Raw genomic sequence first — 13,949 nt, 5'->3', positions numbered from 1 at the left:
ACTGAAAATAATGAAATGTTAGCTGCTGGCATTGACTGCCAAGTTTTATGGTTGTCCCCTAATTACACTGGTACAACACAAATTTTTGTGTGTGTCTAAAATAATTATTTGATAACCATGACCATAGTTCCTAGAATAATTAAGAACTTTAATCACGTATTGAAATACAGAAAAATAGCTTGATAACTGTTTGCCCTCCTATCTAACGAGGTAACCAAAGAATGCTGAGTTTGTATATTTTCCGCCTACGTGAATATTTATCCTGAGCAGAGACTGGCCTGACTAAAACAATTATGGAGAGTTGAAAGCCTGACCAGCCTGTAAAATGGTGCATTATCTTTTTCCTCAAAGTGGGCTGCAGCCACCCTTTGGGGTCTGGGGCAGGGAGGGAATCAAGCCACAAGATGAACAGGGTAAACATTTAGATGCTTCAATTTTGCTGTATTTATGGGTGTGGGGAGCACATTATGTTTATATCAAAAATAAACATGGCTATATTGTTGAACAGAGTGCAAAAGTCACACAAATTTCTCAATATTACAGACATTTTGAGCTGCCAGCTACATCCACAGGGGTCCTCCCAGGTCCTCCTTCATTGTAGGGGATCTCTGTGGAACCATTTGTAAAGTGCTCCCGTAATATCAGGAAGCAATGACTTGCCAAATAAAAAGGCAAATGTTTCTGATGTGCAAGTTTCTACTCCAGATTAGATCGGATGGATTTCATATCATATATATGAGTAACAGGAATCTTAAAGCACCTTTTAGATAACTGGTTCTCCACTGGGGGCATGTTTTCCCCACCCCACTCAGGGACATTTGACACTTGTCAATGTCTGAGGAATTTTTGGTTGTCACCACTTCCGGGGGGCGGCTACTGGCATCTAGTGCTCAACATCCTACAACGCACAGGACAGCTCCCTACCACAAAGAATTTCTCAGCCTAAAATATCAATAGCGCTGAGGATGAGAAACCCTGCTGCTGCCAAAGTGTATATATACGCAGAAAACAAGTGGTCTGAAAGTCAAAGGCAGGCCTAGGGGATCGGGGCCCACAGTCACAGTGTAAAGGAAGAGGGCACATATCTACCCGCACCAGGGCAGGAGACAAAACCAGCCTCTGGGAACAGGGGTTCAGCTGGTGACCAGACCAGGCAAAGGAGTGCGTTTAGAATTCGGGCCATGAATAGAGCTGCTGTGCAGTCTTTGCAGACTTGCTTTGGTGGGACGGTGGAAGGGGCTGCCATGCTTGTGGTCAGAGATATGCCAGCTCCTCCAGACAGCTGCCTTAATCCTCCCAATGGGAGTGACTCTCCCCGCTCAGTGCTCAGGTTGTAGATCTGAGGCCTTTATTATCTTACCCACTGCATTCTACATTGGTCCCCAGAGTGAGTTGTGAGCTTCTTCAGGACAAGACCCATGCATTTTCAAATATTTCTTCTTGGTCCAGGGTATCACAGCACCTAGCAATGCTCATAACATGGCTGCCGAATTGACGTCAATGCCATATTCTCCCCCCAGTATTAGAAATTCTGCATGCCTACATTTGAATAAAACATATTAAATGGGAAGGAGAGAAGGATGTGATCTACTATTTTCATCTGGGAAGATCATTTAGCAAAGTCTATCTTCAAAGACATGTGTATATTTCTTTTTCGATGCTGACTTTCTTTAGCCTTTTTAGTAGTTTCTAGCAGTAATACAGTTCACTGTTGCATTTCATAAAAGGGTCACAATCTTGGTTAATGTTTTTTAGACAAAAATGCCCATAATCAAAGCCCAGAGCAAAGTTTGCCTGTCCTTCTCTCTACAACTTTTTTAAAAATTCAAGCTCTATAATTCATTTATTTGCTAATGAATTTCCCTGTCAGGGGTAGTTTGACTTTGCTCAGCTTTAATTATAACAAAAAATTCATTTAGGCTTTCTCCCTGCTCTCCACATTGAAAATGAACTATTCTATAGAATGATTGAGAAGGAACAAAGCATTTTTGGAATAAAAGGCAATTTTCCAGTTTAAAATGTTCTGGGCAGGTTCAGTACCTTCCCGTTCTTTATATTCCTAAAATGTAAGAATTTTAGGAATGTAAAGAACATCTCAAGCAATCCAAGTATCTTCTACTCCACTGACAATGTAAATCAAAGGGTTATTCTTCACCCTACAGAACCACTTACTGAAAGATTCAACCCAAGATTATTTTCATTCAGCAGCACCTACCCTCAAACCATTTAAATTTAGATGGCATTTACACAGCTTTTCAGGAACCAGAAGAACTTTCTAAGAGCTAAGAAGGAATGATGAATGAGCCCAACCTCTTAATTTTGCGGTGAGGAAACTGAGGCTTAGAAGTCAATTTGAACTCTCAGAGCTATGTAATGACAACGGCTAGGACTTTTCAAGGGCGCACAGCTTCTCTTATCTTCATCATTCCCACTGTTGTCTAAGCCACCATTATATCTTTCTTGGACTGCTGCAGGAGCTTCCTAAGTCCTGCTTCTACCTGCCTCCTACACACTGCCCTCCTCACAGAGACCACTCCACACAGCAGCCAGAGGGATACATCCACAACAGAAGGCAAGCTATGTCACTCCTTTGCTCAGAAACTTCCAATATCTTCCCACCTCTCCCAAGGAAAAGCCAATCTTCGCACGGTCTACATGGCTTATTCCATTACTAATTACTTACCTCTTCCATCACTGCACCCCAGCTGCACCCAACACTTTCTTCCCTTACTCCACCCTGGGGACTTTGCCCTTGCAGTTCCCTCTGCCAGCAACCTCTTCTTCCAGACTTCCAAATGCCTCCCCCTCCCCCCTCCCTTTAGGGGTCCTCAAACTCACTCTACCATAGGTGGCTTCCCTGATAACACTGTAAACAGCATCGCCCCACCTCCTACCTCTCTCTTTCACCTTACTTGCTTTACTATTTTTTTCTAATACTTTTACCACCTGACATATTATATATTTGTTTATTAACTGCCTTTCGCCATTAGAATGTAAGATCAACAAAAAAATCCCCACTGAGGTTCCTTAAAGAACTAAAAATAGAGTTACGATATGATCCAGCAATCCCACTCCTGGGCATATATCTGGAAAAGACAAAAACTCTAACTTGAAAAGATATATGCACCCCAATGTTCATAGCAGCACTATTTACAATAGCCAAGACGTGGAAGCAACCTAAATGTCCATCAACAGATAAATGAATCAAGAAGATGTGTTATGTATATACAATGGAATATTACTCAGCCATAAAAAAAGAATGAAATAATGCCATTTGCAGTAACATGGATGGACCTAGAGATTATCATACTAAGTGAAGTAAGTCAGACAAAGACAAATATCATATGGTATCACTTATATGTGGACTCTAAGAAAAAGATACAAATGAACTTATTTATAAAACAGAAACAGACTCACAGACATAGAAAACAAATTTATGGATACCAAAGGGGAAAGGGGTAGGGAGGAATAAATTAGGAATCTGGGAGTAACAGATACACACTACTATATCTAAAATAGATAAACAACAAGGTCCTACTGTATAGCACAGGGAACTATATTCAATAACTTGTAATAACCTAAAATGGAAAAGAATCTGAAAAAGAACAGCTGACTCACTTTGCCGTACACCTGACTCTAACACAACATTGTACATCAACTATATTTCAATTTAAAAAACAATTTTTAAATAATAATAAAATAGAAGCACAAAAAAAAGTCCCCACTGGATTCCCCAGTGCCTGGTACATGGCAGGCCCTCAAGATGTTTGTAGATATGAAGAGTAGCGCTTACTAAGTGCCAGCTACTATGCTAAGGAAGGTACAGGAACCAATTTACCTAATCTTCCCAATAACACAAGATAGGCACTATTGTCATCACTGCTGTCATCTCTGGTTCACAGATGAAGAAACTGAGGCACAGAGAAGTTTAGTAACACGTCCAAGATCACCCAGCTAGTCAATTGTAGAGCCAGGATTTGAACCTAGGGCACACGTTCTTTAACCACCATGATGTATTCTGTCACTCTTAGCTTAGCTAATGACAAAAAAAATACTTCAATGAGTGTCCCCTATACCAAACTCTCAGAAACTGAGATATATCAAAGTGTGCTTTCAAAATGTCAGTTGTTTCCTATGACTGCCTAACATTTTAAAATAATCAATAAGGTATGATTTTGAGCTAAGACTGGTAAACAAGAGCAAAAGTATGAGCCACAGTTGTGCTGCACTTCAGCCTCAAGTTCAGAGCACACAAAGGATATGACTTTGGTTTACAGGCGTGTGCAGGTAATTCTCCCTACTCAACTGAGATTACCATGATTAGCTCTGGTCCATAAAGGGAAAACTAAGACACAAAAGCCTCAGTGATGTTCCAGGCCACACAGCCAGCAACAGTGGCAGGAAGGGAGCCTCTGAGGGCCCCTCTGGGATTGCAGCAGGTCACACATGCTCCCTGCTTATTAGTATACACACCAGGGTGATTCACACAATGGAATGTTTAAGCCAAGATGTCACCTAATAGAGGCCAGGTTGATACAGCTTTACCTGAGAAGTTACATAATTGTCCTACTGTGGAAACGCCAGAAAGGAATTTGTGCCTTGGAATAAAGAGAGGTGGACCCCCTAGGAATTACTCCACAAAGGATATCAGGAGATTTTCAGTGTGAAATTCACTAGCCTAGACTGGACAGGTGACTTGTAAAAAACGGCCCAATGAAGACTTTCTGAGAGCAGTCACTGTGCCCAGTTCAATTTGGTAAGACTTAACCAGACCCCTGCCTGAGAGAGCCTCCAGGGACCCCCAGACTTGCCCATTTTTCCACAGGGGAGGGAGGTCTGTTCTGTACATCTCCTGGAATATAAAAGTCCCTACTGTGAGTCCTCTCTGCCTCTTGCTTTTAAGTCAAATATTTATTTATGCAAGCCTAGAGGCCTTTCATTATCTTTCTGCCCTAGAAAGCCGAATGAATCTTTCCTCGCTCTTTGTTGGCATTCTCTGAAAGAAATCTCGAGCTCTGGAATACCACCTCCACCTCCAATCCTCCCTTGACCTCGCCCTCCACTGTCCCACCTGCCTCAAGACACGACCTGAGAAGGAAGGCGGGGGGGGTGGCTGGAGGAGAGGGACGGTGATGTCACAGGCACCTGTCACCTGGCAGGCCCCAGCCCCACCCACCCTGCCGGCGAAGAGTGCCGACCGGGCGCCCGCCCTCCCGCACGCCCCGACCCTGGTAGGCCAGTCCCTCCCGCCCCAGCCTCCTGCCACCGTCCAATGGCTGAGGGGCAGGGCAAGCTGAGCAAGCCGCGGCAGCCCAGCCGGCTCCCCGCCCTGTTCCCGGTTCCCCAGCCGGGCTCCGGCGGCCTTTAAATGCAGCCCAGGGCCAGCACGGCGCTGCCCTCGACTCCTTTTTCCTCGGGCAGCAGCACCCCGAGGAGGAAAGCAGCCTCGACTCGGCAGCGCGGTCCGGGCTGCGGCGGCCACCTCCGACCTCTGGGCCCGCGCCGTCTTCCCGGCCCCCGCCTTCTCCTCCCCCTCCCCCCGGCCCCGCCAGCCGGGTCGACGCCGGGCCCCCGGGAGTGCACGCCCGCGCGCCCGTGTGTGTGTGCGCGCTCGAGCCAGTCTCGGACCCGCGCCCCCGCCCGGCGCAGGACCGCCTCTGAATCTCAGCCCGCGCGCCGTGTCCCACGTCCCCCGCCGCGCTGCGCGAGAAGATGGCGGGGTCGGTGGCCGACAGCGATGCAGTGGTGGTGAGTGCGGCGGGCGCACGCGAGGCGCCCCCTTCCCGCAGCCCGCACGGCCCCTTCGCCGGCTCCGGCCCGGCAGAGGCCCAGCCCCGCGCCCCACGCGTGAGAAGGCGCCCCAGTACCTGGTAGCGGGAGCCGGCTGTGCGCGGCGGACGTGGGGTCCGGAGGGGTGCCCCAGCTGAAGGGCCGCTGGCTGAGGGGAGGTGTTGGGGGCGACCCGCGGGGTGGGGGTGACCGACAGCCCCCTCCGCGCCGTGCAGCCTCCGGCCAGGTGTGTGCATGTTGCACGTGTGAGTGTGCGCGTGTGTGTGTCCGGCGCGCGCGCCCCGCGGCGTTCCGGGGATTTCCCCCTTGGAAATGGGTCCGCGCCAGGGGCTCGCGAGAGAAGTTGACCGCGGCCGCTGCACTCCAGCCATGTCCCCGAGGACAGGCCTGGGCGACAGCGGTTACATGGGCGTTTGCGGTTGGAGAGGGGCCTTCCCTCCTCCGGCGCGGGGCTCTGGCTCCCCAGTGGGCCTCGACCTTCATTTTGATCTAGATCTGAAGGGTCTGAGGATCATCAGAGGCTTAGCTACCTGATGGAAAGGACGGGTTTTGTTCGGGGGTTTATGCGGTTATTCAGTGGGCTGTGAGGTGGGAGCCTTTGCAGAGGCTGCCTGTGTTCTATGGAGGGCTGCTGGATTCCTCCAGATCTGTGTAGGTTCTTCCCCGCTCCCTCTAACACCCCCGTCCGAAAGCTTTTGGAAAGCCAATCTGTGTGCTTCTATTTTTAGAAACTAGATGATGGGCATTTAAACAACTCCTTGGGCTCTCCAGTTCAAGCCGACGTGTACTTCCCACGACTGGTAAATGATTTTGTTCTGTGCTCTGTGTCTGCCTGTACCCTCTTCTTTCTTCTTTCCTTAGGTCAGGTCCTAAGGATCTGAGGCCTTGGCTCTTCCTTAACAGGCTGTAAACTTTCTGTTTCTCCTCTCATCCTTTGCAGATCGTGCCATTTTGTGGGCACATTAAAGGTGGCATGAGACCAGGCAAGAAGGTATTAGTGATGGGCATCGTAGACCTCAACCCTGAGAGGTAAGGCAGAGTTCTTGTCACCTAGACCTACCAGGCAGTTACAAGGTCCTGCCCGCTCCTGTTGTGGTTTACTGCCCCTCCTCTTCCCACCCCTGTGGCCAGTGTTGCTAGTTTGAAGTGCCAAGAAAGTACTATGTTCCCATGAAAAGAATGTGTATGAATCCCAGCCATCATTTCTCTAGACAGCTATTTATATCAGAGATTATAAATATAGACCCACATCATTTTCTATTTGACCCTTAGGGAGGCTAAAGGATTTTTTTTTTTCCCCCCAAACATGGTGTTTGGAGTAAGAACTATCAATATAAATGAGAACCAAACTTTACAAGATATTGTTTCCCCTGGTCAATTAATGGGGCTGTTTTTGAGCCTTCTGAAATGGATTAAGACACAGATGTATGGGCAGTTTGGGGTATATGAAATGTCTGCAGTTCGTTATATTCATCTCCACTGAAGTTTTCACCAGGACCTCCTCTGGGTAACAAAATAAACCAGTTTTTGTAATCCTATTTCTCCGTAGTCTAAACCCCCCCAACGCCCGCCCCTGTATGAAGAGTAGTGGCCCATTAAAAGCTGACAAATCCAAAGAAGAAGAAGGAAATGGGAGCCTGGGTCATTGTTAATGTTGTTTTGCTCAACCGTGAATAAATGAGATGATTTTCTTTTCAGCTTTGCCATCAGCTTGACCTGTGGTGATTCGGAGGATCCTCCCGCCGATGTGGCAATTGAACTCAAAGCTGTGTTCACAGACCGGCAGCTACTCAGAAATTCTTGTATATCTGGGGAGAGGGGTGAAGAACAGTCAACGATCCCGTACTTCCCATTCATCCCAGACCAACCATTCAGGGTGAGTGCCTCGAGTGCTTCCGCTCCAACCAGTGGCAGGATGGTGATGTTCTCATCTAGTACGTGCCAAGAACACTTTAAGCAGCCAGGATTTTTGCAATTCTGTTCAGCCAATACGTGTAAATAAACCCATATTTACGTGTCTAGATTGTTAAAAACAAATACTTTTCTATGTAGTATTTAACATAGTACTAGGCATATAATAGACACCTGTCCCAAAATATCTGTTTGATTAATAAATAATAATGAGTATCTAGAATTTTCCTCATTTTTTTCTCAGCCTTTAAGTAGCACCAACCCATATCAGTTATGTCTTTTTTTAAGAATCTAGTGATTATCATTTTATTTTCTCTTGTTCCCTTTGCTAGTGAGGACTAGTCATGTCCTTGTTTCCCTCTCTGGGTTAAGTAGCCTCAGTCTGTTTCACTGTCACAGTCTCTGTGGCTGACAGATTCCTTCCCTCGGGCCTGGATGAGTATAGATTTGCTCCCCACTATCTGTCAGGCAGGAAGCACAGCCCAAACTTCCATTTCAATCAAGCAGCATTAGCAGCACCTTCCTCTATGAAGGACAATGCCAAGTAAGAGATGCAAGTCAGTAATGTGTTAGGAAAGAATTTACTGACATGTCAGACCTGGTGATGAAGTGTCTATGTTACACCTTGTTACCGTACATCACAATAATGACAACCCAGTTAAAAGCTCCCTGTTGCATAAACATCTAACAAAGCAGAACTACCCTTAACCTGTTGCTCCTCATCTAAAAATTTACAAGGGCCTATGAATAAGTCATAATGTTTCTTCCCATCTTACAGTCTGGGGGGAAAACAAGAATCCATGACTGTCACATCAATGATAGAATAGAGACTAATTGCCCTTCTAATTGTAGCCTGGGGAAGACACCCCTACCCTTCTCTAGAATGGTAATGACCCTGAGGCTCCCCTGAATTGTGACAGTTTCTTACTGGTGAATCTTAATGCAGAGCTCATGAGTGTGAGTAACCAAAGCTTCTGCCAGGAGGAATAGTGCTCCCCAACAACAAAACTGAAATGAAATCACCCCTTCTTGGTGATACAATTTTAGTAATAATACGAATTAAATGTGACTAATATCACATACGGAGTCTCTCCTTGCATGATGAATACAAATGCTTTTAATATATACATAGCACAGAACCAGTGATTAAACTCTATGGTGAATTACTTAAGTTAAAAAAAAAGAGGAAGAAAAAGCTTTTACCATATGGAATCGGTATTTCTGTTTGGCTTAACAAAGCCTTGTTAATTACACATCCTTGGTCGAATGGTAATTACTGCGTAACCTTCTCTCTGCTTAGTGTTTAGGGGTGTCTAGACTATTATCACATGCTACTAATGGGTACCAGTTCTGCTTTGTGAGGGGCTTCTCTGAAGGTGGCATAGAATTGTTCAGGGGATGAGGATGGAGGCATTAAGTGCCATATAAATAAATCTCTGCCACTTTACATCACTTTCTGGCATGCAAGGAGAAGGGAGAAATAGTAAAGCAATTTTAAATCTTTAAAGGACATTGGATAGTGTAGAGCAATGCTTCACAAAGTGTGTTCCTTATTCTAGCAACACCAGCATCATCTTGGAACTTGATGGAAAAGCACATTCTTAGACCTTACACTAGCCCTACTAAATGGAAATTTTGGTGGGTGGAGTCCAGCAATCTGTGTTCTAACACGCCTTCTGTATGATCCCAGTGCACTCCCGTGTTTGAGAACCACTGAGGATGTTGCCTTTCTCCAAAATGAAGTACTGTTTGTTCGTTTTCCCCAGCAGGGTTCATTGAAATTATGAACTGAGGTTATTATTTTGTTTCTTGCAGGTGGAAATCCTTTGTGAGCACCCACGTTTCAGAGTGTTTGTGGATGGACACCAACTTTTTGATTTTTACCACCGCATTCAAACGTTATCTGCAATCGACACCATAAGGATAAACGGGGACCTCCAGATCACTAAGCTTGGCTGATGTTGTTTAAACCACGTCTGTTTCAGATAGCATCAGGTGCCACAACTATATGACTGTTGGTCTGGAAGAAATGTCCTAGCAAGATCTGAAGACTTAAAAAAAAACAAAAACGAAAAGGGAAACTTCACCGTCTCTTCTTTCTGTGCAGTTTAAACCCAAAATGACTTCAACGGTGGTTTGCCCTTAGGAAGCTGTCGGAACAAAGACACCGAGCCATTATTTCCAGAACAAAGTAATACAGTTATGCTGGATTTTATTCAGACTAAACTGAACTGGACTTGTGATTTGGTAGTAAGTTATTCATCTTTTCAAAGCAAGGTGATGTTTAGAACAAAAGTGCTAAAGACTTAAAACAACAACAACAAAGACGGTACACAGAAGTCAACTCATTTCTGCACTGAAGTGGAATTGTGTAGCACAACCGACATTTTAGTCAGGGTATTTAACATAGAATGTAGGTTGTTCAAGGTTTGTTTTGTTTTGTTTTGTTTTGTTGCACAGCATAATGTTAATTCAGATTTTTAAAGCTTTCTTGTAGTTATTTATTTCTACTCAGTGTATGTATTAGAGAATGATTAATGTCTCAAGAACAGCAAGTTGTGAACTTTTGAATGTACAATTATCTTAGGTCTGAGGGGGAAAATTACCTATTACAATCATGATAAAGGTGAATTTCTACCTTAAAGAGTTGAGTCTTATCCTCCATACCCCTAAACTTAGGATATCTTGATATAAATTGCTGTTAAGTGCTTTTGGGAAAACTTTGCAACGTTTCGTAAGACTGCTTTTCAAGTTATTGATGATTATTTACATTGCTTTTTCTCCTTACTGTGAATTAGCACAGTATTGGCTTCCTTGAGCCTAACTACTTTTCCCTAGACCTACAGAATAGCTCATTAAGTTGTTATTAAGCTAATTGAAAACACGTAAGATGTGATTGCATAGACAATTTTTAAATGACTATTATATAAACTTTTAAAAGTGTAGTATGAAAATGATTCTGGAATGCAATGGAAAGCAGAAGCAAATGGCCCCAAATAACTTACCCGGAAATAATTTATATCAACTTAAGCTGTTAGCTCATTGTGTCACTTTTATTATGTGACCCTCACTGATATCCCTAAGCAATGCCTTTGGAGCTTCAGAGTAGAGGATGCTTCCTACTGTGTTGGCTCTGCTGAGATATTAGGATAAGGCAGGATCCAAATTAGGAAATGATCCAGTTAGTTTATCTGAAAAATTAACTCCCAGGACTCTAGGTCTTTGAGTCCAGCCAATAGTGTGAATGCTTCCAATTAAGCTTTAGGTGTTTCCCTGTACTTGTGGAACTGGTTAGACAGCAGGGAGTCTCCAGGAGAAGCCTGCAGTGATACAGATGTCACCGCACAGCAAGGGATGGTTGGAGTCCTGGGTGCTGGATTTCACAAACTGCACTGGCCCTGGAGAGAAGGACCCTTGGCATTGCTTTGGTCAGGTGGTGGGGAGAAGAGGGGGTGCTGGGGTGGGGTGTGTATTTATATATGATTTAGGTTTTGTCTGTAGAGCATACTGCGTCTTGTTATGACAAGTCCTTCTCCTGCTTTGCTTTTGAGTTTTTTTACACAACATGCAGAGGCACTGAAGTGGCCATGTCATATTCATGTGTCGAGAATGTAGACAGTGTTTCAGTACCAAAGTCTAAGAAAAAGCAAACTAAAATCATGAATCTTTTATAGGTGATATATTTGGATTCTTCTCAACTTTTAAACTGTTTAGCACAGTTCCATTGTGTTATATAAAAAGATGCTTTATCCAACAAGGCTGGCTGAGCATTGAAAAGCTTTATGTACCAGCTGAGTTAAGCAGCCATATTCAGCCAGGAGGGCTGTTCTGTGGCTCCGGCTATTTTTGAGCCTGTGATTAACTTGTAGAGCCACTAGGTTTTGACGTGTGTTTGTAGAGAGACTTAGAGGGCACCCTGAAATACATTGGTAGGGGTTTTGATTCTCCTTATGGTGGAAGACCCCCACAGGAGGTTTCCTTTGAGTGGCCATCCATTCCCACCCACTGCATAATTCAGCAGAAACTAGAGGAGTTGGGAGTGTTAACTGTTTGGAACTGACACTGTTCTCTCTACCTATCAGCTAACTGGTTAGCAGCCAAGCCCTTAGGCAGCCTAGTGTAAAGATTCACTGTTAACCCTTCGTTTCTGTATGGGGTCAGTGGGAACCTCTTGGTTAAGCCTACTGGAATTAATCTAAATGATGTGATGATTTGATTCAGGTATAGTTAAATTAGCAAGGGGCTAATCCAGCTGTACTAATCATTAGCTGTAAACTGGAAACAATGTTCACATCCTCTCATCAACATGTGAGGTCTAAGGTGGGAATTCAGGATGGAAAGTGCAATTTTAAGCTTCACAGGAAAGTATTTGGGTATGTAAGGTGTTATTTCTGACCAGAGCCGTAATTTTGCAATATGACCAAAACCAAGGAACATAAGTAACAATCAGGCTCTGGGGGAATAATAGGCAGGCTTTAGACAATCTGTTCATTTCTGCATCAAAATTGGAGTGAATGTATATATCTACTTAAAAGTTAATAGAAGTGACTTCTACTTTCTGGGCTATCTCAGAATTGTCTTAAATTTTTTTTTTTTAATTTGAGACCCCATTTCATATCTTGCCAACCTCAGTTCAAAACCTCCTAAGAGATGACTCTTAGAATTGTTGGTGATTTGTTAAAATGGCAAATCCTTTCATTTGTATTAAAAAGCAAATATCCAAAAAGAGGGAAGGAGCCCTGTTGCCTTGAGAGAAACAGGCTTGGCATTTCCCAGCTACATTATTAATGTAGAAATAATGTTCCTATGATGACATATTTTCAAAGAAACACTTTCTTATTTACTGCGTGGTGTAAAATGTTGCTAAATGTGTTCTTAACATTATTATGTCACTGCTGGAAGTTATTTGCACTATAATAAAGGAATTTTCTACAAAATGGTTTCCAGTTTATAAGGTGCTAAATTTGGCACGGGGTGTAATGTACTTAGCATGGACCGTGTGGTAGAGCAATCCCCCCTCACTTTCACGCACACACTCCAAGACCACTTGTTTGTGTGTTGCCAACATTAATAAACTGATCAAGGGAAGGAAAGTGTCTGAGGGCCCTCAGAGACCTAATGAGTTCATGTTGTGTGTGCAATGGGTTCTTTTAAAATATAATTTGCATACAGTAAATACACATTTTTCTTGGTGCGCAGTTTTACGAGTTTTAACACATGCATAGATTCACATAACAATCACCTCGATCAGGATGTAGAATCCTTCCATCACCCCCCAAAAATTCCCTTGTGCTACCCCTTTGTAGTTAAACTTGCCCCCCACTCCTAGCCCTAATCAGGCAACCACTGACCCATTCCACCTGCCTGTAGTTGTGCCTTTTCCTGAATGTCATTTAAAGAGAATTATACCGTATATAATCCTTGGAGATTGGCTTCTTGCATAATGCATTTGAGATTCATATTGTGTGTATCAAGTTTTTCCTTTTTATTGCTGAGTAGTATTCCATTGGGTGGATGTACCAGTTTCTTTATTCATTCACCTGTTAAGGATGCAGTCGGTTCTTAATAAATTATTAATATAGTCTTATTAGAACAGTGTATATACAAAAGCAAGATTGCATTTCTCTTGCCTTCTCTTTCCTGTGGTTTGAATGATTAGGAAGGAAACTTGATCCCTTAGCTATTTTGACTACAAATAAAACTGGCTTATAGAATTTTGCCTAGCTTCAGTTATGGGTGGTTTAGCGGAGATAATTTACTCAATATGCTGGATTTAGGGTACCTACTTATACCTTAGTTGGTTTTATTAATCCTTTCCTTTATTTTTTTCTCATTTTTATTTATTTATTTATTTTTAAATTTTATTTATTTATTTATTTATTTATTTTTGGCTGTGTTGGGTCTTCGTTTCTGTGCGTGGGCTTTCTCCAGTTGTGGCGAGCAGGGGCCACTCTTCATCGCGGTGCGCGGGCCTCTCACCGTCGCAACCTCTCCTGTTGTGGAGCACAAGCTCCAGACGCGCAGGCTCAGTAGTTTTGGCTCACGGGCCTAGTTGCTCCGCGGCACGTGGGATCCTCCCAGACCAGGGCTCGAACCCGTGTCCCCTGCATTGGCAGGCAGACTCTCAACCACTGCGCCCCCAAGGAAGCCCCATTTTTATTTTTTAAGGATGCAAATCTGTGAGGCCAGTCTTTGTCACAGCTTTTGCAGTGAAGTATAGGCAGGGAAAGGCCTGTCAAAGTGGGGAC

General features: G+C 44.0%; 1 protein-coding gene and 1 long non-coding RNA gene across 3 annotated transcripts in view; one reads left to right on the top strand and one right to left on the bottom strand.

Annotated features, from left to right (window-relative positions):
- Positions 1 to 6,512, bottom strand: part of LOC309643703 — a 160,282-nt gene extending 153,770 nt beyond the window's left edge. For both annotated transcript variants that reach the window (XR_014254002.1, XR_014254003.1), the window contains exon 1: positions 5,868 to 6,512. This is a non-coding gene — a long non-coding RNA (uncharacterized lncRNA). The remainder of the gene's footprint in view (positions 1 to 5,867) is intronic.
- LGALSL (galectin like) lies at positions 5,285 to 12,638 on the top strand. Its single transcript, XM_082426671.1, has 5 exons — positions 5,285 to 5,748; positions 6,519 to 6,590; positions 6,731 to 6,819; positions 7,489 to 7,666; positions 9,517 to 12,638. The coding sequence occupies exons 1-5, from the start codon at positions 5,713 to 5,715 to the stop codon at positions 9,658 to 9,660; spliced, it is 519 nt and encodes a 172-aa protein (XP_082282797.1). The 5' UTR covers positions 5,285 to 5,712; the 3' UTR covers positions 9,661 to 12,638.
- The last annotated feature ends 1,311 nt before the right edge of the window (positions 12,639 to 13,949 follow it).

The sequence above is a fragment of the Balaenoptera physalus genome (assembly GCF_965194825.1).
Source record: "Balaenoptera physalus genome assembly, chromosome: 15".
Taxonomy (NCBI): Eukaryota; Metazoa; Chordata; class Mammalia; order Artiodactyla; family Balaenopteridae; genus Balaenoptera; species Balaenoptera physalus.
This window is presented reverse-complemented; position numbering and strand designations above follow the sequence as displayed.